This window comes from Branchiostoma lanceolatum, chromosome 15, assembly GCF_035083965.1.
Source record: "Branchiostoma lanceolatum isolate klBraLanc5 chromosome 15, klBraLanc5.hap2, whole genome shotgun sequence".
Lineage (NCBI taxonomy): Eukaryota > Metazoa > Chordata > Leptocardii > Amphioxiformes > Branchiostomatidae > Branchiostoma > Branchiostoma lanceolatum.
The window spans coordinates 13,045,894-13,072,939 of record NC_089736.1 but is presented as its reverse complement, the minus strand read 5'-3'; the positions used below and the strand labels follow the sequence as shown (position 1 = coordinate 13,072,939).

The following is a 27,046-nucleotide window of genomic DNA, read 5'->3' as shown; positions in this document are numbered from 1 at the left end:
TAATCTTCGATATTACTTGGTGACACGATTTTTGAAATTAAATGTCGTTTGGTCAACGATATTAGATTCAAGGTCAAATACAAACTATATTTTGTTCGCTGTAATCAAACATCTTACCTGAGTAAGAAAGCTGGAACCCCTGAGCCGTCCCTTGGCCATTGTTTGACGGTGATGTAAACGACACGAACATCTTGTTAACTGTACTAAACACGGGGTCGACTGACGTTTCACCTGACAAGCTGGAAAGTAGAATACTAGTTGATATTTCTTGGTTCTATTTTTGTTACCCTGAAGATATTGAAACGTCGAAATTTGAAGCATCGATTCACATAATTAATCTCTCTCTGCATTACGCGAGGTACTCTATTCTCTTATACAAGAGAACTATTTGACCTTTGCAATAGTGTAGCATCATCACTGTCTCCATCGTAGATGTTCAACAAGCTTTGAGTGTCGAGGTCGAAGTTGTCGAACGTGAGACGAACGGTGCTTCCTTCTGGCACGGTGATCGTCCACTTACAATCCTCCTTGCGACCGTAGTGACCCGGATAGTTCGGTGACGTCAAAGTGCCTCCGGGGGGAGCCATCAGGTAACCTCCACATCCAGGATCACTTGCTGTGTATGAGGAGATTATAAATAGCATCAATGGTCTTCAATGTAGCCTGACCGCTTCTTCTACATGTTTTATCATTTTAAAGAGATTCCTATGAAAAGGTTTCAACCATATATCTTTATTTCATATCAAACCATCAGCTTTTATTATTGGTAACATGTATTTCGAATTTTAATGTTGCCTTTTCAACGATACCAGATCAAAGGCCAAACACAAGTATATATTGACCTCTTTAGGAAGCAAAGTGAACATGCTCGCCGTGATCAAAAACACTAGTAATACCTGTGTAGGAGAACTGGAATCCCTGAGCCGTGACACTTTCGTCAGACGTGAACCTCACGAACATTTGGTTAGATGTCACCCTGATGGGGTTGACCGACAGTTCTCCTGTTAAGCTGAGAATCAAAATAAATCGTCTTTGGCTTAGTTTTTGTTAAACTGAAGATGTTGAAGCATTGAATTTCCAAGTCATCAGTTCAAATCTTTGATCACTTTTTACATTAACCAAATTGCTCTACTCTATAAGAAACTAATTTGGCCTTTCAGGACATTATCTTTGCAATTATGTAGAACCTTCATAAATGGTAAACAGCTACCTCCACGTCCGTGGTCCTCTACCACCATCATCATCATACTCATAAATGTCCAGAAAGTCAAAATCATCCTCGAGGTGGAAGCTGGAAAACGTGAGACGAACGTAATATCCTTCTGGTACGTCTATTTTCCAGCCACAAGTCTGATGGTTGTCGTAGTGACCAGGATAGTTCGGTGACGTCACAGTGCCTTCAGGGGGAGCCGTCAGGTGAGCTCCACAATCCTGAGCACTTACTGTGTATTGGGAGATGATGAATGACATCAGCGGTATCTGAAGTAGCCTCATCACTAGATTTTACATTTCTAGTTGTTTTTACAGAGATTTTGTTTTGATTGTTATCAAAAGTCAAGTAAGTACATTTGATACTTACTCCAGTGACAGTGTATGTTCAACCCTTTGGTGGCAACATGGTTTTCGAATTGTTATGTGGTTTGGTCAATGAATCTAGATCCAAGGCCAAAGGCAGATAATGTGCATATAGACCTCTTTTGGCAACAAAGCAAACGTGCTCGCTGTAGTCAAACTACCTGTGTAGGAAAACTGGAACCCTTGTGCGGTAACACTCTCGTCAGATGTAAACCTCACTAACATCTGGTTAGATGTACTGGTGATGGGGTACCATGTCACTTCACCTGTAAAGCTGGAGATATGATAGATCGTTTAGGCTCCATTTATGTTACCCAGAAAAAATGGAAGCTTTCATTCAATTCTCAATTCAAATCATTCAAACTGCCCCACTCAAATTGAAAATTGTATGGCTGTTCAGGTCATCACCTCTGCATCTGTGTAGTACCCTCATGGTCTCTATCGTAGATGTACAGAAAGTCATAACTTTCCTCAGTGTTGAAACTGTCAAATGAGAGACGAATCGTACTTCCAGCTGCCACTGTGATCAACCACTCACAAGTCTCTTCTGTGCCGTAGTGACCCGGGTAGTTCGGTGATGACACAACACCTCCAGCTGGTGTCAGGGTACCTTCACAGCTAGGAGCTGTGATCTCTGTCCATATGTCTGAGGAGAAGATAAATGATATCAACGGTCTTCGATGTATGCTGGTCACTGGCTTTGCCCATGTACGTTATGTCTTTCATCCTTTTTTCAATGTCTGCCACCATGTATTTTGATTGTTATGAAAAGGCATGTGAGTTTTATTCTGGCCCCGTCATTTTGCAAAGTATGTTCAATCCTTAAGAGTTGGTAACATGAGTTTAGAAATTCAAAATCGTTCGGTGAATGATGCTAGATTCAAGGGCAAATACATATTTGCCTCTTTTGATGAAAAAATGAGACTGTTATGAAACGACAGGCATTTCGTTTTGACTGACCTTCGTATCATAAGAATCAAATCGTAATTACTAAAGTTAGACTGCTAAACCACATACACCTTTGCATAACTTCCTAATTCCACAAGTATGATAAAACAGTGATATAATAAGCATGTTATTGGCGAAGGTAACAAAGCAAACATGATCGCTGTAATCAATCAACTTACCTGAATAGATGAAATGGAACCCCTGAGCCGTCATACTGCTGTCAGATGTGAACCTCACGAGCATCTGGTTAGATGTGCTGGTGATGGATTTCAGTGACAGTGCGCCTGTCAAGCTGGAAAATGAAAATTAATTGTTCTTGGCTCTGACTCTGTTTATCTTACTCAGAAAATATTGAAGCTTCGAATTCTGAGGACAACAATTCAGGAAATGAACCACTCTATGCATCATCCAACCTTCTCTACTCTGTAAAAGAATTGTTCGGCCGTTTCAGCCATTACCTCTGCAATAGTGCAGCGTCATCACTGCCACCGTCGTAGATTTTCAAAAAGTCATAACTGTCCTCCAGGTTGAGGCTGTGAAACGTGAGACGGACACTGCTTCCTTCTGGCACGGTGAATGTCCACTCACAAGTCTCATCGTTGCCGTAGTCATTGGGGTAGTTCGGTGACGTCACAGTACCCACAGGGGGGGCCACCAGGGCACCTCCACATCCAGGAGCACTGGTCGGTGTTGCTGTGTATGAGGAGATGATAAAAAACATCGACGCTCTTCATTGCAAATTGACGAGTAGAGTGAACTGAACTAAACTAAAGGAAGGCAAAGTAAGGCGAAATTACGACCGCATACATGTTTATTAAAACTGTCCACGAACACGTGGAAAGGCAATTTCTTCGGCAAATGATTTTGACTTTTTTGACTGATGTATTATATGAGTTTTTTTTCATCTACCATACAAGTAAGGTCATCATTTGCATAAATTGTATCAGTAGATTACATTCTTCACCGAAATAGGATAACTTAATTGCTTTTGGTATTGCCATGACAACGGGTTTCTGAGGCATTTTTTTTACAAAATTCACAAAATTTGGCTTTAACAATGAGGTTTCAAAGTTGTATTGCTCAACCATACTTATTCACCTACACTATTAACATCATAATGTAATTAAGTGTAACTTTCATGATCTAATATTAATAAATTAAGCTAATTTGATGACGTCAGCGGTCAAAATCATTAGTTCAAGTGTGAACAGGGTTCCCCCTTGTGTGTTTTCAGCAAAAAAATGAACTTAACGTTTCTATTTTCATTGTGTTTTGTGGTTGTAAGGTACAAAAAATGCATTTTCAAAAATTTCAAGCTTGCCTGTCCAAGATTGGCGATCCTGACGATAGATAAATATATATTACGTCATTCTCGACGTCATTTTGACGTCAATATGTTTACCATTGACAGAAGAGGTGCTGGCAAACTTGAATATCAACATGATAACATTTTTGTTAAATCATTGGCAAATATATTCCGGTATTACGGGAAATCCGTATATAGACTGTTTTAGCCCATAACATAACATCAATGACGTCATGTTACGTCATATTACGTCATAACGATGTCCGAATCATAGGATAGATTAAACTTTCCATGTCCATGAACCCCTGCAAATTTGGTGATCATACACTATGCTTTTCTGTAGTTATCAGGGTGGGCGAAGGAGTCCCCCCCCTTAGGCCCAGGAAGCCCAAAAAACCTGGTCTACGTCTAAGTAGGGTTAACAAAGAAAGTTAAGTCAGCATTTAATTATCAATTATGCAAATTGTGACCTCATTTGCATAATTCTTATTCTGCTATGGTTACCTTGTAACTTCCAAACGCCACAAGTATGAAATTCAAGCTATGCACCAATAGGGAATAACAGTATTTTCTCAGTGTTCATTTGCGTAGCTTTTATTTATCAATGTCTCTCTTTTTCTCACTCATATATGTAACATTTGTAATAGTCTCATCATCGAGTGGGTTTGCACTATTTCAGCACTGATTATGCAAATAAGAGTCTAATTTGCATAGTTACGTTTCATGATAGCTTGATTATATTAAGCATCCCTTAAGCTATCCACCTATCAAACACAACCAAAAAAGATATCCCTGCCGGAAGGGAAACATATTTTTCCACTGTATCAATTTACAGGTACAGGGTGTGAGGTGCCACATGTTAGAGAGTCTTATCATGCATAATAGTGGATGTATACACTTTCCTCATTAATCATGCAAAGAAGGGACCCCCAAATCTACTTTCAAGATTTTATAAAAAAAAACTACCGAAAAACCAAATATCAACTTGAAGAGAATTCATTCTCGAGTCATCGTGTTTATACATATACACGCACAAACACACGCCCGGCAAGCAAAACAAAACCTTCTTGGCGAAGTTGCTGATAAAGTAAAGGTACGAAAAGACATTTTTATCATCATGAAAAATGGAAATGTAGTTTTGTGTGTCTGTGTGTGTGTCTGTCTCTGTGTGTGCCTGATGCGTGCCAGTGTGTGTGTGTGTGTGTGTGTGTGTGTGTGTGTGTGTGTGTGTGTGCTTCTTTGTTTGTGTGTGTGTGTGTGTGTGCCTTCGTTTGCATATTTTTGTAGTCAGCATGACTCAAAAACTTCTGGATTATGATGATATTTGGTATGTGAGCAGGTACTGGGAGGACTAAGGTCAATGTCGATTTGGGGCCCCCCGGGCTCTGTAGCAGAACTGTGATTTTTTAAATCTTTTGACCTGGACCTGCTATGATCTTGATCTTTATGGTGACAGATAGCTTGTGAGGAAATAAAGAAGTAATATAGAATTGGTCTCCCCTAGCGGCTTGCTCTCAAATGCAGTGGCGTATTTGTCAAAACCCCCAAACTGAAAAAAGGAACGACGAATTTCCATGATATTTATTACGCAAGTAGTTAAGACAGAGATGTACATAAAGAATTGCAAACTATGCAACTTGGTACTTAATCGGGAAAATTTATGAGAAAAATCTATATTTGCATTGTCTGCAATTACAGTACATGTAACATATGTAGTTTATGACAGGTGAAACATTGACAGATACGAATTCTGCACATTAATTCCTAATTTGCAAATTCATATGCAAAAGCGCTATAATTCATCTAAGTGGACTGTCATTATTGCGACATGGCCAAGCATATATTATATTAATGTGCCAGGCATTTGCATAATCATAATATTGCATTGAGATATGATGTCTCCGAACTCTTATTTGTACCTGTAGGTAAAAAGGATGGGTCGACTGCCACAAAGACGATTAAAACGATTGCCACCAGACTGATGTCACACCGTCCAAAGCCGCGTCTGATGTCCATTTCGGGGTAAGTCACCGACTGCCATAGAGAAGAACAACACTACATGATGTATCGCTGCTCGTGGTGTGTTTTCTTGTGAACAAATACTATTTCTGTACCATGGCTTCAAAGGCATCCATAGCATTTGATGAGGCTTGAAAAATGACTAGAACTCAAATTTCCAGTCATGTCTTCACATAGTAAGTTTCAATAACACTATACCATTACATATCAACATTCAAGGAGCAAAGATATAATTTCCTTGTGTGGATAGAACTGATAGAAAACCCAAGTGCTAATAGACTGATCCTGACTGTCCATCACCTTTTTTTTTATTAGTCAAAATAATACAACATTACATAAAACACCATCCAGCAAATTAAGACATCATAAAGTATAACACAAAGTATTCCATTTCCCATAGTGTTTTTCTTGTTTTCCCCTCCTTGTCGTGATGATATATTCTACTTGGTGGAATAAATTAGCGTACTTAAGAAATTTTGAAAATGTAAGTTTGATTTGCCTCTTCTTAGAAAAATGGATCTTTTGGCCAATAACATTTTAAGATTTTCAAGACAATTTTCCGATGCTAAAATTCCAAATATAACATTGAAAGGGTTTAAATGTAAATTGTACACGTTTTATTGTAATACCAAATGTTCATTTTATTCCAAAAGGAGACTACATCGATACAATCCCACAAGACATGAGTGTATTTTTTTCAAGATGGCAAAGTGTGAATAAGGGACTATCTACACACTTCCATAAATATAAAAGTCTATTGGTAGGCAGAATTTTATGAATAAGTTAATAATGGAACAATCTAGAAGTTGGGTCAATGGTACATCTTAATATGGAGGTAAAGACTTGTTTCCAGGGGATTGAAGTGTCAAAGAGGTACAGCCATGATAATTGCACACTGTTTGGGAAATTAGTTAATTTAAGAGATGTCAAATAAAATCTATACATATATCTATTAATCTTTGTCTGGTTAAGCCAAGTACTATCATATTGTTCAGGTCTACAAACAGAAAGTGGGGGGCTACCATTCACATTAGACTTCCATTTTCTTGGAATAGCAGGTATATATATCAGCTGTACATAATGATGTAGGTGATCACAAACTGGCCCATACTTGGCACAAAATTCAACATAAGACATAAATAGAACTATTTGCATTCAATATGTCATTGATAAACATAACACCTCTATCTACAAAAGCATTAAACGCAACACAGGTTTCCCCCAATTAATATTTTATCTTTCATAAATAACAGTCGTTGCATGATTTCAGCAGGGTCTGGGGGATCTAGTACTGATATATATACCAAGCTGTAAGCATATCATGTAAAATGGATTTAATCTAAAATGCTCTACAGATTTGAGTTGAATGAAAGGAAATAGGTTACCACCCACTGATAAATGTTTTCTTAATAACCCTCCAGTAAACATATCTTCATTGAAATATAGTTTGGGGATCCACGAATATTTAATAGTAAGAGAAAAATCATATAATTTTCAATTAATTGAGTTGTATAATGTTTTCCTACTTATTCTTTCAGGCCCACCATTCCAGATAAATGACAAAATTTTCCTTTCATATCGGTTAAAAGGATTTATCTGGATTTGGTAGAATCTGAAAGATATATGTAAATTGAGGGACTACTAAGGAATTAATAATCGTAATTTTCCAAACAAAGACAAAATATTTCCTTTCCATGGATATAAAAGTCTGACTTATCTAGTTAGGCAAGGCTCAAAATTTAAGTCAACAATATTTTCTAAGTCTTTTCGGATATGTACCCCCAGGATATTAACCTCTCCATATACCCATTGAATAGGTAGATGGGTGAGCAATATGAAATTGCTTTTTTTTTAAAGTTCCAATTCTAACTACTTAACATTTGTCAAAGTTTGAAGAAAGGCCAGATATCAATGAAAATTTTCATAATTCTTCAGGAAGAGCATTAAACGATTTTAAATTGCGGTCAAAGGGGAATTTTATGTCATCTGTATATTGTGAATTTTTTGTAAATTTTCCAAAGGTACTGAGACGAGTCAGATTTTAATTAGAGCGAATTCGTATGGCTAGCATTTCAACTGCAATTATACATAAATATGGACTTAGAGGACCAACTTGTCTGACACCACGGTGTAATGTGAAAGGCTGTGTATATAGCCATTATTTAAAACAGAACTTGTGATGTTAGTATATAGCGTTTTAACGCATGATATAAACTGGGGGCCTAAATTTAAAATATTCCAGTGCTTTTATGATAAAATCCCATCGTATGGTGTCGAAAGCCTTTTTGAAATCAGCTAAAAAAAATCAGGCCAGGTTTTTCTTCTTTTTCATAATAATCTATCAAATCTAATATTCGTCTTATATCATCCCCGATGAATCTCCCTTTTACAAACCATGCCTGGTCTTTGTGAATTAGACAAGACATGACTGTTTTTAATCTAAGGGCTAAACATTTTGATAAATTCTGGTATCACAACAAAGCGTGTTAATGGTCTCCAGTTATCCAAAACGGTGGGATCTTTATGTTGGTCATCTTTCCCCTCCTTCAACAGTAAAGAAATTAGCCCTTGCTTTTGAGTATTAGACAAAAGTCGTCGTGAAAGTAAATAGTTAAAACAATTTAGCATAGGGGTTTTAACGCAGAATAAAATGTTTTTATACTTCCACGGTTCCACCGGAATACCACCTTCTCCAGAAGATTTTACATTTGAAAATGAATTAAAGGCTTGAAGTAATTTTTCATCTGTAATTTGACCCTCACAGGCCCACTGCTGTTCATTTGACAGTTGTTTATCATATTGTGTGTGGAAATTCTGTATCACTAGGGGTTAGGGGTGTTGGAGGCTCATCAAAAGAATAAAGCGAAGAGTAAATTCTCTTTGCTCTTCTATAGTTTCTTTGGGGTCACTGAATGTATTCTCTGATATTTTCAATTTCTATCGGTGTAATTTCTATGTATCAAATTCAAAACGTATTTAGTGCATCTATCCCAAAGCTCCATCCAGCGAGCTCTTGATCTTACTATTATTCCTTGAACCCTTTGATTGTATAGTAATTCTAATTGTTACTGTTTTTCGTCTAAGTCATTAAAATGGATTCAGGGGGGGGAATTATCAATTTGATTTTTAAGTGTGTTGATATCATCAGTTAACTTTTTCTCTCTACATTAGCCTCCATAGCAGGCTCTGAACCTGCCTTTTTGGGGGCTAAATAATACACCTTTTGCAGCCAGCCCGTAACCATCAGCCACCCCCGTAACCATTTTGCTACGGGGGTGGCTGATGGTTACGGGCTGGCTGCAAAAGGTGTATTATTCTGCCCCCAAAAAGGCCGGTTCAGAGCCTGCTATGGAGGCTACTCTACATAGGTATTGTTTATTCTTCCAACTACCAAATTTAATGCAACGCCCCCTAAAAACATTCTGCAGTATCCCATACAACATATTGATCCACTGTTCCATGATTGACCTAAAAAAATCCATTCATTAATTGTCCATTTTTTTGGGTAAAATAATTTATCTTCAAGCAAAGGCAGATTAAATTTCCAATACCCCTTTCCCCATGAGAAACTCTGCAATAATAAATGATAAAGCTATCAACTTGTGGTCAGATCTAAAAAAAATGAAATAGTAAGGAAATAGTCAATTCTGCTGTCCTGGCGTCTACGGCGCCATGTATATCTTGTATCAGGGTTTCTAAATCTCCAAATGTCATGTAAGTCAAATTTACTTTTCAATTCTGAAATAGATTTATAAGCTTTGGTGTGGTAGGTATAGTTTGTGGTAGATCTACCTAATAAAGGATTCTGTACAGTGTTGAAGTCTCCAGTGATAGTCAGATTTTCAATACTATCAGCAAAGTTGTATACTTCTATGGACAAATCGACAATAAGCCATCTACCATCACAATCAACTTTGGTTTGGGGAATATTGGGATTAATGTTTATTTCTAAACTGTATGGCTGTACCCTTTTGACTGGAGGTTCTATGGGAAAAATAGTTGGTTCCTTCCAACTCACTTTGCCATCTTTTTCTACGGCTATTGAAGAGTGCGTTTCTTGGAAGCATCACAATTGGTGGTTTGTTAATGAGAGCGTGACTGCATGTCCGTCAAATATTTGAATTCTTATGTTTTGACTTTGCATTTCAACGTTTCGACAGAGGTGGGCTGGGCTACGGTATCGGTCTATTTACACTAGGCGCGTAAAACTAAAAGATCACTATTTAGCTTTTTTATGCATCTTTTGAGCACTTTTGATATGGAATCAGCACGCAAATGTGGTTAACAGTGGCATTACATGTCAATTTCATGAAGTTTACAGCAACTAGAATATTTCCAGTTTCAAGCCGCGGAAAAATCTCTGGGTGCCTTTAACATACGTGCTTGAGCATATCTAGAGTGGTAATTTTTCTATATGTCTGCGCTGACATAGGCGCTGGCCAACAAGATAAAAGTAGATGACGTCAAACCTTTCTTTGTTATCTAAACTATCGTTTGTGACTGACTCAAGGTTTGAGACGTTTACTTGTTTTAGTAAGGTTTGTTTGGTTTAACCCCCCCCCCCCACCCATGCACAAAATCCAAAACATTAATATTCTTGTCATGCCTATATCATGGGAACATCACGTGCCTCTCGGAATTGGTGAAATAGATGCATAGCATCGTTTTGTTCATCCACGTCAAGTAAGTAATGTGTGACACATAGTTACTTAGCATCAGTTGATTGTAGACTACATGTGGAAAATCTATGTATTTTTCTGATATATTCATTTATTTAGATAGAGCACGAGAAGGAGAAAGACGCAAGTTGACGATAATGTGTCCCCCTAGCAAGATTCTCCATCAAATACATCTGTATAGATATATGCTCGCATAGCTTTAAACAAGCGGAGAAAACGTTCCAGAGCATGCAATGTCCTTGTTGGAAAAGTTGATATTTATTCCTATGGGTTACTGATTCTGTCCATGCATTTCTAAGATGTAATTTTGAATAAAAAAGGACTATAATAGGTACTTCTATGCTTCATGTAAAATGAAGTATTTTTACGACTAGTGTCTCTAAAAACGCTACGTCACGGCACGTCAGACAAGGATGCGTTTATTATGTGATTAAAAAAAAAACGAGCATGTTTAATTAATTGCCACCGAAATTTCATACCATGGAGTGAAAGCACGTACTGTTTACACGATATGCGCGTGAATCACGTAAAACTGCGTATGCACGAGCATTGATAACCGTAGGACTAGATTCCAAACAAAAATGGGCCGACCTGCCGAATATTCTAGACTCCAACACTTTTGGTTTCCCGAGATAGATATCTTTTTTATCATATCTTAGCATTTTTCCTTCTCGAGGGGAAAATAAAACCCAATGCAACGATGTTAAGAGACTAAAAACACAGCTAGTTATGTGCTTCAGCTTGCGGAAACTGTTTGTAGCCTGTGGCTGAACATTTCTGCCTCACCGATACAATCAAGTGCGGTCTTGTCAATTTTACATTGTAACTGATAATTAGCACACACCTCAACTGTTTTTCTACGATTGTACAGAACAAACGTTTCATAGAGCCTTTTTTTATCGATGAGGTCATAGGAAAGGTTGTCAACAAACGCGGTTTTTAAGACGTTCAAATGTTTCAGTAATTCAAAAGTAATCTAAGATGAAATAGAGATGTGAAAAAAAAGCATACAAAAGAAACTTAAAACAAACTTACTGAGTTCCCGAGGGGACAGAACTCGGTGACGCCCCAACACGGGCAGATGTTTTCCAAAAAATGAACGGGTGTGGTCTATACACACATGTTATTTTTAACGAGAGTTAGGTTCAATCAATCACTGTGACTGATAGGAAAGCGCTCGATCAGTTCAATACATTCCACCCGGTAGAGATCCAATCAGCATCTTCGTTACTTAAATCGACGCCGCACGAGGCTTCTGGGTATCTACGAAGCTGCAAATGCATAATTTAGTCAGGCATTTCAACAATTATCCACATTGGAACAATGCACCCTGGTGTTTTATATAAGCGACTATACGTCCTACCTATCTAACCTAAAAGAGTCCTGAACTATGGTAGACAATGAGGGAAACGTACGTGCCATGTAAGAATAATGTTCCCCTTAACATGCTTAAGACAGAAAACGAAGATCTAATGCTATAGTTGTGATTACAAATTTGCCGACAGAATGCATGCGTGAGTCCTTGGGATTCCAATTAACTGCTGATGAAATAGTTTGATAGTGACGTGTTTTGCGTCAGACTGTAGGGCATATACACCAAACACGCAGTATAGACCCAGGAAAACACACACACAGACGCATACACACACAAACACACACACACATACATGCACACATATACACACACAAACGCATACATACATACATACACACACACACACACACACGCATACACACACACAAATACATACAAACACACACACACACCACACACATACATACGTACATACAAACACGCATACAAACACATACACATACACACATACATACATACACACGTGAAATACCCGCTTCGGGACCTATTGCTGATATAAGGGTATCCCTGCCTATCAATTCAATTTTACTTATATGATGGATATTATCTCAAATATCCAGTGGCGAGGGTAAAGCTTTGAGAAAGGTTGCTGAGGCGTTACCGAAACCTCGGTCGATTCAAAACTTTCGGCTGTTCAGCAAGGAGCTCAAGGTATACAATGGTATACCAACCACATGAAACTATCTAGATACGGATACAATGATGTACGATTTTGTTGCCATCGGTATTCTATTGTTTCAATGGCATTCTTGGTGGACGGCTACACGATTATTCATGATCATGCTTGACTTACATGTAGAGCATTACCAGTAGATGGTCAGTTGTCATTTAATTCTCAGTTCATCCATGCATCAATATATATATATATATATGATTCAGTGTAGAATACAATACATTTCACATCTATACAACGGCTCTACGTAGGTAAATGACTCTGCTTACGACGGGACAGTGGCAGAAATTGTACATAGCATAGCCGACCAGCTTGGCGGCTAATCACCCAATAGGGTAGCCTTCTTCGCAGACTTACTAGAAAGGTGGTCGTCCCTCGGCGACATAACTCCTTCGGCCTTAGAGAGCCTTGGCCCGTTTGAAATCGCTTCACCCCCTCCCCCAAATATATACGCCTCCGTTCTAGGAAGACTGCGAAGGAGGCTACAATAGGGGCTTTACGAGCAACCTTCATAGAGGAGCATGGAGGTTACTCGTACAGCCCCTTTTCTATAGGGGTCATGTTATTTTGCTGGAGAAATCGTATTGCCGCCCGTAAAATCACTCTCCTTTCAAATAAACGCCACCCAGAAGGCATGCAATGGAGGCTAGTAGCCAGGTTGTCCCACCATGGGGTTTAATAGTCATCATTCTTTACCGAGTTCCTGTGAAACCCTCTGTGTGTGTGGAATCCAAAGCCAACAATAGCCTGCAGCTAAGCAAGACACGTCAAGAATTGCATGAAAAACAGACCCAAGGGGCAGGATATTCAAGGCCATGTTTTGTGACATTGCCTTGGAGGAGTCTACTAGAATACGGGTGGAACTTCTCATCGAAGACAATTGTTTCTAACGATCTTTTAAAGCAAAAAAGAACCCGTGTTACCTTCGCTATGGAGGTTTTCTTTTTATTGTGTGTGTGTGTGTATGTGTGTGTATCACTTATGTGTGTCCGTCTATGTGTTTGTTTGTTTTTAATTCTAACGGTTTAACTCGAGGAGTCTTGCTGCACTCATCTTGCATGCAGTAAAAAATGAAATTAAAAATCACGGCCATGACGTCTTCACCATACATGGCGGTGAAAGATATACCAATCACGTGATCAGCATAAGCCAATCACGTTACGCCATGGTGCCGGATGACGTCATGACGTCTCACTAGACAAATTATATTCACACCTTGAGCGTCAGAGTACCTACGACGCGGCGTTTTTAAGCAGCATCGCCACATTCTAAGGTATGTCAATTTCTTAAGACAACTAAGCAAAACTTCGATGTCACTATTGTAGGAACTGTATTTTGTAGTTAAAGTGATAATATATAGATTAGAAAAAATAGCAGCCGTGAGCTAATGCGAAATAATTTTTCGTGGCATTTCTTAGTGTGGAAATGTACTTTCATGGATATGTTTGTGGATTAGGGTAGATTTCGCTGCCTAAATTGTAACATCTACCCTGACATATATACAGTTTTCATAGGAATATTTGAACTTTGTGCTTTTATCTAATATCGCAGACATGGGCCTAATTTAGACTTAATATTCTAATCAAAACCATAAAAACGTGCGTATCTCTATTTTCTCAGATGCGCAGTGAAGACATTCATATATTCATATCTCACAACAGACAATATCTCAACAGTTTTTTAGAACTGATTTCAAGGAGCTGACATCCTACGTCAACAGTTTCAGGCCTCCTGGTTGGTCAGCATGGGCCAATGACGTGATGGTATACGTCCGTTCCCATATATGTCAAGGAGGAGAGCCAAAATCCAGTTGTTTTTTGTTTATTCATTAAAGAATGGCAGACAATCAAACACTCTTCTTTTCTTGACTGCGTCATTGCAGGAGCGTCCAGGCTACATCACAGCGACAAGTGGTTGTCTCATCCATTCCTTGGCGCTGTTTCTACCTTTTGCTAGGTAAGTAAAACTTTGATTTCTCTTTCAAGAAAGTAATAGTTTGTTCGTCAATGGACGAAATAGCTGGCGGCTAAATTGTGCCCAATATGTTACGGTGCACGTGAAACAGTGAGCAACATGAAGTTATAAACCATTGCTTATGCTACGATCACAATAAAAAGGGGCCCCGCTGGGTAGTTTAAAAGCTATATTTTTGCACTTTCGGGTCCCCAGATTTTTTTAACTCGGAGTTCAAATCAACCCGGGATCCGGCAGTAAATAAACGCCGTGAGCTAACCGTGAGGACACCGAGAGTTTGTTCACTGGGACAAATTTGTGACGTCGGGTACCGGCCGTTTCTACACTCCCTATTGGCACCGGCGCAATTGTGACCATAGCATTTATTCTGTACAAGTGTTTATGTTCAGTTAATTTGAGAATAGATGTTAACGCCCTTAGGCCTAGGGGAATCATTGTTGTTGTTTTTGATTACGGTCTTGAAAAATATTGTCGGTAGGCAAGGATTCACTTCTTTTATTGATATTTCGGCCGAAGTGATCCACTAAATATTGCTCGTCATATTTTAATCATACAGTAGTACATTGTACAAGCAATGCCAGCGGCCATAAAAAAAGGTATGATGGTCGGGAGGTTTTTGCTAGGATTGGTCGGGTAACCAAAAAAATAACATTTTAACCTGGCCATATTTTGCTTGCAAAAAAAACAACACAGAAACTAGGTTTTAGAATTGCCCTCATTGCAAACTTTTTAAACGTTTTCATAATATCTGTGTATCAAACCATTCGTACAAAATATTTTGTAGTATTTCTAAAATTGTCGTTTCGTACGTTATCTGATCCCAGTGAACTTGTAACGTGACATGATTTGAATATTTATCAAGTAGACGGCCAATGGATTTGCCAGTAGGTGATACTAGTAACTCACAATATGTATCGAGGCATGTAATTGAAGTATGGTTACGTACCCCATTTTGATAAAATTAATCATAAGGCAATGTTGATTCGATTCAGTTATGTAGATGATATCCTCTGGGAACACCAAAACTGATGCAAGCGTCAGAAAAAAAAGGTTTGTCAAAAAATGGCCTTCATTATTTTTTTTACATCTCATTGGTGAGGAAGGTTGAAAGAATGACTGAACACGCTGAGTATAGTATACCGAATGATAGATTCTTCTTCTTTTTTCTTTCACATCTTTTCTTTGACGTTGGAATTGACTTCGGCATTGTTCGAAATTTTGCAATTTACGGCATAAAGTGTCTCATTATATTTCACTCCACCATACTATGTATTGGTATGCATGGAAGTGAGGTATTTTTTTTTTCTTCTTCCTTCAAAGCTTTAAGTTAATTCAACTTTTCCATTCTTGGATCAAATTACCTGAACCTTGGTTTGTAGGTGAAGTAAGCACATGCCCCCGGATATTTTTTCATTATTTTCATAAAGGCATTTGAAATCATTCTATCGACTTTTGGCCAAAATATGTATTTCTTGGTCCCTTGTTCCCTGATATTTTAGCTATATGAGCTGAAATTCGATATGGTGCCTTAGATACGTGCCCACAGGAATTCAATCACAGTTTTGGTGTTCAGAACTTCAAAATGCCTCTTTTTGGGGTCTATTTTTAGACGAAAAACGGGTCAAAAGTCCCGTTGAATATTTTATCGATGGGCTAGTTCCATCTGCCGTTGGCCAACGAACACGTGTTTCATCAGGGTTACCTGAGACCACGTTGCAGGAACACGCGCGAATTGAAAATCACATTCATATTTATGTTACAAAACCACCATTACAAAACCACCATCATTGCATGGCTATATGGGAGGGAGTGAAATTTCCTGTATTTGCTTGCGAGCGAATTTTTATTTAAAACGGACGAAAAATGAGCCATAATTGTTATCAAATAAACATGGCCTAATTTGTTTCAGCGAATTAGTTTCCCAAAACGAGCTTGCTTGGTCAACATTTGTGATATCAAAGTCCTTTCTTTTCCTTCAGGTAGAACGAAAGATTCGGCGAAAGAGAACTTCAGAGGTCTGGGCCAGAGTAAGAGACAGGTGTTTGCAGGTGTCAACATCTTCCTCCAGCCTTTAATAGCGACTTGAACGTGTTTAGCAAGTCATCATATGTGTCAGATATACTAAGTGCTATTTTTCATTGTAAAATTTTTGAGATATCTTTAACTGGAACCCTAGGTTTTTTAGATCTAAATTACATTCAAGTAACAATAAGAAACCGACGTAGATATATACAATAGATTGAACTATCTTTTCATTATTCCAAATCGTTCTTCGAATTACCGACGAAATAGTTTAACCATTTTTATTGCCTTGGCTACCATGATTCACCTAAGCAGATACTGTGGCATGCCCGTTGCTATGGTTTTGATACTTGCCGTCATGACTGTACCCACCTTTCTCGGTGACGAAGCAACAGATGCTATCATTAGGGAACTGCAATCCCAAGGATGTAGAGTCGTAGATTACTATTACCTGAATCGTCCAGCAAAGATTTTCTGTAGCAGTATGGGTTTCACAAGTGTTCCTGAGAAACTGCCACAATATATGTCTGAACTCCACCTTCCCGACAACGCCATAACTTCCTTTCCGTGTACAGGTTTGGCCTTGACATTCCTGAAAAAACTTAATCTAAGGAACAACCAAATTAGCCATTTCCCATGGAACTGTCTGAACTATATGCGAGCTTTAATTGAGCTAGATTTGTCTCGTAATCAGCTGTCCTGTGTCAAGCTTTTCCCGGTTAGGTTCTTCTTACCTCATCTGCATAAGGTTGATGTTTCCTACAACAGGCTGACGACCTTGTCAGAGTGTGATCTTGGGTGGGAGATGGCTACTGAATCGGGAACTGTTGTGCCCTATGGTATTTCAATACAAGGTAACCCTTTCCACAGCATATCGTGGGTCATTACCTTGGCGAGAGGTGTTGCTAAGTTCCGAAACGAAAAGTCGGAAAGTTGTGAAGAATTCATTAACAGAAACTCCATCGTACTTCGGATGCAGAAATATACGTCTGAGTTCCTCTGTAAAACACCTCCGGGTCTAGAGGGATTAGAGCTCCATGAAGCCAACACGTCAGGATGTCCTATGATAAACAGTCTATGTCCTATTGACCATGCATGTGCAACAGTAAGTTACAATCGCAATCCGTCCGAAGCAACTTATCTATCCATTTTGCCCCAAACAGTCAGCAATTCAGAACTCTCAGTAGAAATGAATAAGGAACCAACCCACCAACAGGCTGTTTTAGATCAGGTAGCCGAAAATGTGACCACTGCCATCTTGACAGAAGCGTTTTATCAAACGTCAGAAAAATGGTACAGTCTACGTTCTAAGACAGAAAGTCCACAGACCCAAGACATGTCCACTTCAGAAACCAGTACCAAAGCATCCGACTGGATGCTGACTGGCCTGATTATCGGAGGGATGGTAGTCCTGTCCGGTCTAACATTAGCTGTTTATTGCGCAGTGGCTAAGAGACAGGCTTGCAGAAATGCCTCAAAGGGTCATGTGAACAATATGGCGACTGCCTATGTTGTTGACAATAACCAAGTTAGCGTCAGTCACAACGTACAAACTGATGTCCCGGCAGGTTGCAGCGATGCACCTGTTGATGTTGATCCGTATGCAAATTCGGGGTATGTTTTCGACGTTCCTCAATACCATATTCCAGACATCGACACAGAAGCTCAGGTCAAGAGTCAGAACGTCAAGGATGATAAGCAGGCAGGTTGTAGCAATGACAATGCCCCTGACGAAGTAAATGCGTATGGAAAGACGTACATTTTCGATGTTCCTCAATACCATATTCCAGACAATGGCACAAAGGCTCAGGTCAAGAGTCAGAACGTCAAGGCTGATAAGCAGGCAGGTTGTAGCAATGCCCCTGACGAAGTTGATCCGTATGGAAAGTCGTACATGTTCGATGTTCCTCAATACTATATTCCAGACATCGGCACCGAGGCTCAAGCCGAAAGCCATATTACTACTATTGATAACCATAAAAAAAGTCTGTTTGCGATTTCATGCCCGACGGCTTATTGTAATCACGTACATGATAGAAGTACTGGAGCCATAATGTGACTATACTGAGCAACTACTCAAAATACTAGTGCTGTTGGTCTAGACAAGTTGGGTTTGTTGGCAGCAGAAGACGAAAAAGCCCCTCTTTTTCCTAATAGTATATGTGGGTTTCTGAGATTTTAAGATAAAGGTGGCACGCCACAACGTAAAACGATGGCCGTTACAATATTAGAAATGTATGACAATAGCTGTACACTGACAGAGGTTGTAATCATCATAGTCACCATCTTACTTATGTACCGATGTATACATCTTTTGTATCAGTTACAAGTCCATGTGTATTATGCGATTGTAAACCATGCAACAGTTCAGTACTAGAAAAGCTGCCATTGCACAGGTAGTTTTTGAGTAATAAACCATTTATGAAGCCTGCGTAACACAAACTCTAACTGCCCAAGGCTCTTTGGAACCCCTGCTACCTGACTCTGTAGCTGCTCACCTCCAAGCCAGGAGACTATATTCATAAAAAGAAAAGAAATACTAATAAGAGCTCAGAATTGTTGGTCATCACAGCCTCGTACATCATGGTAACAGACAAAATTGTCCAAGTTATATTCAAAGATCAACAGATGTTCCAGTTCTCTTCACTTAGTTGCATCTGTGTTTATGGGCCTGGTCAGTGAAAGAGCTCTTCTAGAAGCTAGATTTAGCCAGTCTACATCTTTATGTTGATACTTAAGACAGGAGTTCGGTTTTTCTGCCATAGGGGCAATGGATGAAAACACGTCTTGACTTGTTTAATGATATATAAATTCTGCATGTCACTAGTTTTCAGATGAAGTGTATATTCCCTTTGGCAGTACTGAGAAATCGGAACGTCAGGCCATACATACATGTAGACATATTGACGTCACGTTATATTGTTGTATTTAGATTGTTGATGATGATAATTGTTGTTGTTGTCTCCTTTTAATTTCTGAACTGTGAAGAATGAAGCATCTGTTTCTGTGTGACAAATATTACCCCTAAATACCATGCAACAACTGTAGATTGCAAAATTAAAGCACCAAAAATGCATTAAGCACTACAACTCAAAATTGTTTAGTTCGTTAAAAATGCAGTCGTGTAGTTGGCAAATGTATTGACAGTAGTGCCAGTTAACCATTACGATTTTAAACGGCTGATGGAAATGTAAATTTGACTATGTGTTAAGTCTAGGACGGTCTTTTGTGTATGACACAGGCGTAAAAAGAATTCAAAATTGCCACCAAGTTTAAAAAACAACGATGTTATAGAAGAAAGGCCACCCTCATGCGATACCACTGTACCCATGATCAGAGAAGTTAGACAATAAAATCATATTCAAATCATGACGTCTTCTTCTGTTTAAGCCGATCTTTATCAGTACCGACGCAGTAATGTTGACGAATTATCCGAATAACCTGTCCACTTTTCGTCACTTGAAAACAAGTTCGCCACACGACGCCACACAATTGTCTTCATATTTGACAGAGACCATAAGACGCCGCGCCTTAGACCGTTAGCATTGTCACTTTCTTAAGGTATGTTGAGAGAGAGAGAGAGAGAGAGAGAGAGAGAGAGAGAGAGAGAGAGAGAGAGAGAGAGAGAGAGAGAGAGAGAGAGAGAGAGAGACGAGCAGCAGAAAAGGTATCATGCTCCTCCCTGTGCGACATTATTAAACATTATTGAAATGCCGTTTGGCTATGTGGTGTTATTGTGTGTGTGTGTATGTGTGTGTTGGTGTGTGTGTGTCTGTGTGTTTTGTTTAGCTCATTGACAACCCTTATTCTCAAAAGTAACGAAAAGAGAAATCTGAAAATTGACAGAATTTGAGTGGTTTAGCAAAAAGTATGATCGAATTGAAAAAGCACACAACGAATGTCATCTACAAAAAACGAATCTTACAAAGCTTTTTTTTTGGTCTTTTTGGTCATACTTGTACGTTTTGAATGATATTCCAACTATAAAGTCAAGGGTAACACAAATCCAGTTTAGGACGCAGCGACGCTGCCAGTGTGCCGCGGGTCCAGTGAGAGGTGGGCTTAACTAACGGACTCACCTTTGATTGATTGCCGACTTAATATTCACCCGTCCACTGCAGGAGAAGTACTGGGCACGTCTTCGTGACAAAATGATCGCAAGTTGTATTCTCTTCAGTACATGTCAACAGAGAAACACCTGCGCACTAAATAATTCAGACTGTAACAAGCTTCAAGGGTTATGAGCTTATAATTTAATCAACTAGAGTGCAATGTAGAGAGGCTATGTACATTGTGTGAACCAGGCAGGGAAGAATGGGCCTTCTCATCTCTGTACAGTGGTAATTGATTGAGTCATAGCGAGGTCTGTAAGCTTGTTTTCGACGCAGGTAGCATATGCTGATGGTCCGCAGCAATATGGAAATAGCAAAGATAATTCAGATACAACTAGCTTTTAAAAACTAAGATAATATAGTACAGATTACATCGATTTCCAATTTAACCCTATCTAGACCGGGTCATTTTTTTGGTAATTCTTTTATAGTAACATCGACATTTTAGTAGTTGCGTTACGAAATCGACATACCTTAAGAAAGTGACAATGCTAACGGTCTAAGGCACGGCATCTTATGGTCTCTGTCAAATATAAAGATGATTGTGTGGCGTCGTGTGGCGTAATGGTTAGAACATTCGACTGTCAAACAAGGGGACCCAAGTTCAATCCCGGCTTGCCCCCAGACATGTCTGGACTTGCACCCCGCCCTTGGGAAAGGCGCTTAACACAAATTTCCTCACTTCAGTCAGGTGTCAATGAGTACCTAGCTTCGGTTAGGACGTTAAATGGAGGAGAGCCACACCCCACGAACGTAAAATAACCCACCACACCTTTCGGAAAAGAGTAGGGACACGCCCCGTCTCCCGATGGTCCAAATCTTACAGTTGGTTAATAGGCTACAAAATCTTCAGCCTCAAAATGAAAGAAGAAGAAGAATTTGTCTGGTAATACGTCAATGTGTGATCTCATACCTTCCTCCACTATGGTGTAACGTGATTGGTTTATGTTGATCACGTGGTTGGTGTATCATTCACCACCGGGTCTAATGCAGACGTCATGACCATGTTTTTTTTTCATTTTGTGTTTTTTAATGCATAAGATTAATACAGCAAGAATAAAACCTCAACGTTTTAGATTTGGCTCAGCACTACCCACGAAACTAATTTCATGATATTCCATTCGCCATGACGAGTTTTACAGTTTAAAGAACGCTGATAAAAATATTATATTGATCTCCATAAAAGGTACCTTTAAGTCAAAAATTATTAAAAGCAATTCATTCCTTGTTGACTTATCTTGCTTTCAAGTTACGAAAAGTGGACAGGTTCTTCGGCTAATTCGTTAAAATTACTGCGTCGGTACTGATAACGATCGGCTTAAACAGAAGAAGACGTCATGATTTGAATATGATTTTATTCTCTAACTTCTCTGATCTTGGGTACAGTGGTATCGCATGATGGTTGCCTTTCTTCTATAACATATCTGTTTTTAACCTTCGTGGCAATTTTGAATTGTTTTTTACTACGCTTGTGTCATACATAAAAGACCCTCATAGACTTAACACACAGTCTAATTTTACATGTCCACCAGCCGTTTAAAATCGTAATGGTTAACTGGCACTACAAGACTCACTTTTTAACGAACTAAACAATTCGTAGTGCTTATTTTTTGTGCTTAAATTTTACAATATGCAGTTATCACATGGTATTTGTGGGTAATATTTGTCACACAGAAATAAATGCTTCATTTTCACAGTTCATAAATTAAAGGTAGACTACAACAACAATTATCACCATCAACAATCTAAATACAACAATATGACATGACTTGACACCGATATGTATACATATATGATATATATAGATGGCCTGACCTACCGATTTCTCAGTACGATTTACTGCTCAAGGGAATATACACTCCATCTGAAAACTAGTGACATGCAAAATTCATATATATTAAACAAGTCAAGACGTGTTTTCATCCATTGCCCCTATGGCAGAGTAACTAAACTCCTGTCTTAAGCTCTAATCGTGTATGTATCATCATGAAGATGTAGACTGGCTAAATCAAGCTTCTAGAAGAGCTCTTTCACTGACCAGGCCCCTAGAACACCGATGCACCTATGAAAGTCAGGAGAATTGGAGCATCTGTTGATATTTGAATATAACTTGGACAATTTTTGTCTGTTGCCATGATGTAGGAGGCTGTGATGACTAAGAATTCTGAACTCTTATTGGTATTTCTTTTCTTTTTATGAATGTAGTCTCCTGGTTTGGAGGTGAACAGCCACATAGTGGGAGGGGTTCCAAAGAGCCCTGGGCAGTAAGAGTTTGTGTTAAGCAGGCTAAATAAATGGTTTTATCGCCCAGATATTACCTGTGCAATGGCAAATTTTCTAGTACTGAATTGTTGCAGGGTTTACAAGCATATGATACATATGGACAACAGATACAAAAGATTTATACATGGGTACATAAGTAAGATGGTGACTACGTATGATGATTACAACTCTGTCAGTGTACAGCTATTGTCATACATTTCTAATGTTAAAACAAACCATCGTCCTAGCGTTGGTATGCCAGTTTCCTCTTAAAATCTCAGAAACCCACAAATCAAAGAAAAAATTGGCCTTTTCGTCATCTAGTGCAAAAAATTCATAAACAAATTGTCTAGATACATACAGGAAATATTTTAAGCAGTCGCTTGTTACAACAATGTCAATCACTGTCCATTGTCACATTATGCCTCCTGTGCTTCTATTATCTGCTTGCAAGTAGCCTTAGGGCATATGCGCATTGACTTGCAAATGAATTGTCTTTTTTATTGCTGTCAATAGTAGTAATGGCTTTCGGCTTGAGCCTCGGTGCCGACGTCTGGAATATGGTATTGAGGAACATCGAACATATACGTCTTTCTATACGGATCAACTTCGTCAGGGGCATTGGCATTGCTACAACCTGCCTGCTTATCAGCCTTGACGTTCTGAGTCTTGACCTGCGCTTCTGTGTGGATGTCTGGAATATGGTATTGAGGAACATCGAAAACATACCCCGAATTTGCATACGGATCAACATCATCAGGGGCATCGCTGCAACCTGATTGGACAACGCTAACTTGGTTATTGTCTACAACATAGGCAACCGCCATATTGTTCACAGTACCCTTTGAGGCATTTCTGCAAGCCTGTCTCTTAGCCACTGCGCAATACACAGCTGATGTTAGACCGGACAGGACTACTATCCCTCCAATAATCAGGCCAGTCAGCATCCAGTCGGATGCTTTGGTACTGGTTTGTGGAGAGGACATGTCTTGGGTCTGAGGACTTTCTGTCTTAGACACAGAACGTAGACTGTACCATTTTTCTGACGTTTGATAAAACGCTTCTGTCCAGGTGGCAGTGGTCACATTTTCGGCTACCTGATCTAAAACAGCCTGTCGGTGGGTTGGTTCCTTATTCATTTCTACTGAGTGTTCTGAGTTACTGACTGTTTGGGGCAAAATAAATAGATCAGTTGCTTCGGACGGATTGCGATTGTAAGTTTCTTTGGTGCATGTATGGTCAATAGGGCAGAGACTGTTTATCATAGGACATCTTGAGATGTTGGCTTCATGGAGCTCCAATCCCTCTAGACCAGGAGGTGTTTTACAGAGGAACTCAGAACACTCCGACTTTTCCTTTAGGCACCTTTTAACACCACTCGCCCAGGTAATGACCCACGATATGCTACAGTCACAGTGGAAAGGGTTACCCTCTATTGAAATACCATAAGGCACTTGAGTTCCATCTAAACTTGGTAGATTTCTGTCCCACCCAAGATCACACTCTGACAAGGCCGTCAGCCTGTTGTAGGAAACATCAACCTTCTGTAGATGAGGTAAGAAAAACCTAACCGGGAAAAGCTTGACACAGGACAGCTGATTATATGACAAATCTAGCTCAACTAAAGCTCGCATATAGTTAAGACAGTTCCATGGGAAATGGCTAATTTGGTTGTTCCTTAGATTAAGGATTTTCAGGAAGGGCAAAGCCGAACCTGTACACGGAAAGGAAGCTATGGCGTTGTTGGGAAGGTGAAGTTCAGACATATATTGTGGCAGTTTCTCAGGAACACTTGTGAAGCCCATACCGCTACAGAAAATTTTTGGTGGATATTTCAAGTAATGGTAATCTACAACTCGACATCCTTTGAACTGCAGTTCCCTAATGATAGCATCTGTTTCTTCGTTGCCGAGAATGGTGGGTACAGTCATGACAGCAAGTATCAAAACCATAGCAACGGGCATGCCACAGTATCTGCTTAGGTGAAACATGGTTGCCAAGGCAATAACAATAGGTAAACAATTTCGTCAGTAAGTCAAAGAACGATTAAGAATAATGAAGGGACATTTCAATCTATTGTATACATATACGTCGGTTTCTTGTTGTTACTTGAATGTAATTTAGATTTAAAACACATAGGGTTCCAATTCAAGATATCTCAAAACTTTTACAATGAAAAATACCACTTAGTATATCTGACACATATGATGACTTGCTAAAACACGTTCAAGTCGCTATTACATGCTGGACGAAGAGGTTGACACCTGCGAACACCTGTCTCTTACTCTGGACCAAACGTCTCAAGTTCTCTTTCGCCGAATCGTTCGCTCCGACCTGAAGGAAAAGAAAGGGCTTTGATATCACAAATGCTGACCAGGCAAGCTCGTTTGGGGAAACTAATTCGTTGAAACAAATTAGGCCATGTTTGTTTGATATCAATTATGGCTCATTTTTCGTCCGTTTTAAAGAAAAATCAAAAAGATTTCGGCCGTACTGTTAATAATAAAAAGTTGCTCCAAAACTAGAAAGGCTGACATTCGCTCGCAAGCAAATACAGCATATTTCACTCCCTCCCATATAGCCATGCAGTGATGGTGGTTTTGTAATGATCTATATAGCTATGCAAGGTTCATAAATATGAATGTGATTTTCAATGCGCACGTGTTCCTGCAACGTGGTCTCAGGTAATCCGGATGAAACACGTGTTCGTTAGCCAACGGCAGATGGAACTGGCCCATAGATAGAATATTTAACGGGACTTTTGACCCGTTTTTGGTCTAAAAGTAGACCCCAAAATGCGCATATATGACTGATTTTGACGTTCTGAACATCAAAACTGTGATTAAAGTCCTGTGGCCACGTGTTTTAGGCACCATACTGAATTTCAGGTCATATAGCTAAAATACAAGGGAACAAGAGACCAAAATATACATATTTTGGCTAAAATGGCCAGAAAACGTCAACGAAAAGATTCCAAATGCCTTTATCAAAATACTGAAAAATATCCGGGGGTATGTGTTTACCCCCACACCTACATACCAATGTTCAGGTCATTTGATCCAAAAATGGAAAAGTAACATTGAATCAACTTGAAGCTTTGGCAGGAGGAAGAAGAAGAAACAAACAAACAAACAAAAACATATCTCACTTCCATGCATACCTATACATAGTATGATGGAGTGAAGTATAATGAGAAACTTTATGCCGTATATTGCAAAAAACATCGAAAAAGGGATACTAATGTCTTACAATGCCAAAGTCGATGCCAAAGTCAAAGAAAAAGATGTGAAGAAACAAAAATGAAGAATCTAGCATTCGATATACTATACTCAGTGTGTTCAGTCATTCGCTCAACCTTCCTCGCCACTTAGATGTAAAAATGAAGGGCGTTTTTTTCAAACTTTTTTTTTCGGACGCTCGCATCAGTTTTGGGGTTCCCAGGGGATAGCATCTATATAACTGGATCGAATCAACATGCCCTTATGGTTAATTCTATCAAACTGGGGTACGTAACCAAACTTACATTACATGCCTCGATAATAGTGTAATTTACCACCCACTGTCAAAGCTATTTTTTCCGTCTACTTGATAAATATTCAAATCATGTCACGTTACAACATCACTGGGATCAGTAAGCATACGAAACGACAATTTTAGAAATATTTTAGAATATTTTGTACGAATGGTTTGATACACAGATATTATGAAAACGTTTAAAAAGTTTTCAATGAGGGCAATTATAAACACTATTTTCTGTTTCATTTTATGCGAGCAAAATAAGGCCAGGTTTAGATATTATTTTCTTGGTTACCCGACCAATCCTAGCAAAAACCGACCGACCCTAGCCTTTTTTGACGGCCGCTGGCAGGGACATAGAATTGTCGATCCGACATCAGAGTCATGAAAACATCGTAAAATCATTCTCCTCAATTTTGTCGCAATAGAAAGTTTTGCTTGTACAATGTACTACTGTATGATTAAAATATGATGTACAATATTTATTGGATCACTTCGGCCGAAATTTACAAAAAAAGTGAATCCGTACCTACCGACCATATATTTTCAAGACCGTAATAAGAAACAACAACATTGATTCCCCTA

At 39.0% G+C, this 27,046-nt stretch overlaps 2 protein-coding genes across 2 annotated transcripts in view; one reads left to right on the top strand and one right to left on the bottom strand.

Moving 5' to 3' along the window:
• Nucleotides 1–371: 371 nt before the first annotated feature.
• On the bottom strand, nt 372–5,845 carry LOC136420254 (tolloid-like protein 2). The gene is made up of 8 exons (XM_066407105.1): nt 5,749–5,845; nt 2,982–3,216; nt 2,703–2,815; nt 1,984–2,221; nt 1,737–1,849; nt 1,211–1,442; nt 897–1,009; nt 372–616 (listed from the first exon to the last, which is right to left on the bottom strand). The coding sequence occupies exons 1-8, from the start codon at nt 5,843–5,845 to the stop codon at nt 372–374; spliced, it is 1,386 nt and encodes a 461-aa protein (XP_066263202.1).
• Nucleotides 5,846–17,907: 12,062 nt separating this feature from the next.
• The window catches only part of LOC136420253 (dorsal-ventral patterning tolloid-like protein 1), a 28,822-nt gene continuing 19,683 nt past the window's right edge, over nt 17,908–27,046 (top strand). Inside the window, exon 1 of the mRNA XM_066407104.1 lies at nt 17,908–18,510. Coding sequence (XP_066263201.1) covers nt 17,908–18,510 — 603 coding nt within the window. The remainder of the gene's footprint in view (nt 18,511–27,046) is intronic.

Bases quoted from the DNA above. Each gene is read 5' to 3' on its own strand.
- LOC136420254 (XM_066407105.1), bottom strand. From the start codon at position 5,845: ATGGACATCAGACGCGGCTTTGGACGGTGTGACATCAGTCTGGTGGCA. The intron at 2,222-2,702 runs GTAAGTTGATTG...TCTTCTCCTCAG, and splicing joins GTTCCATTTCATCTATTCAG to ACATATGGACAGAGATCACA. The intron at 1,443-1,736 runs GTAGTTTGACTA...CCCAATACACAG, and splicing joins GTTCCAGTTTTCCTACACAG to TAAGTGCTCAGGATTGTGGA.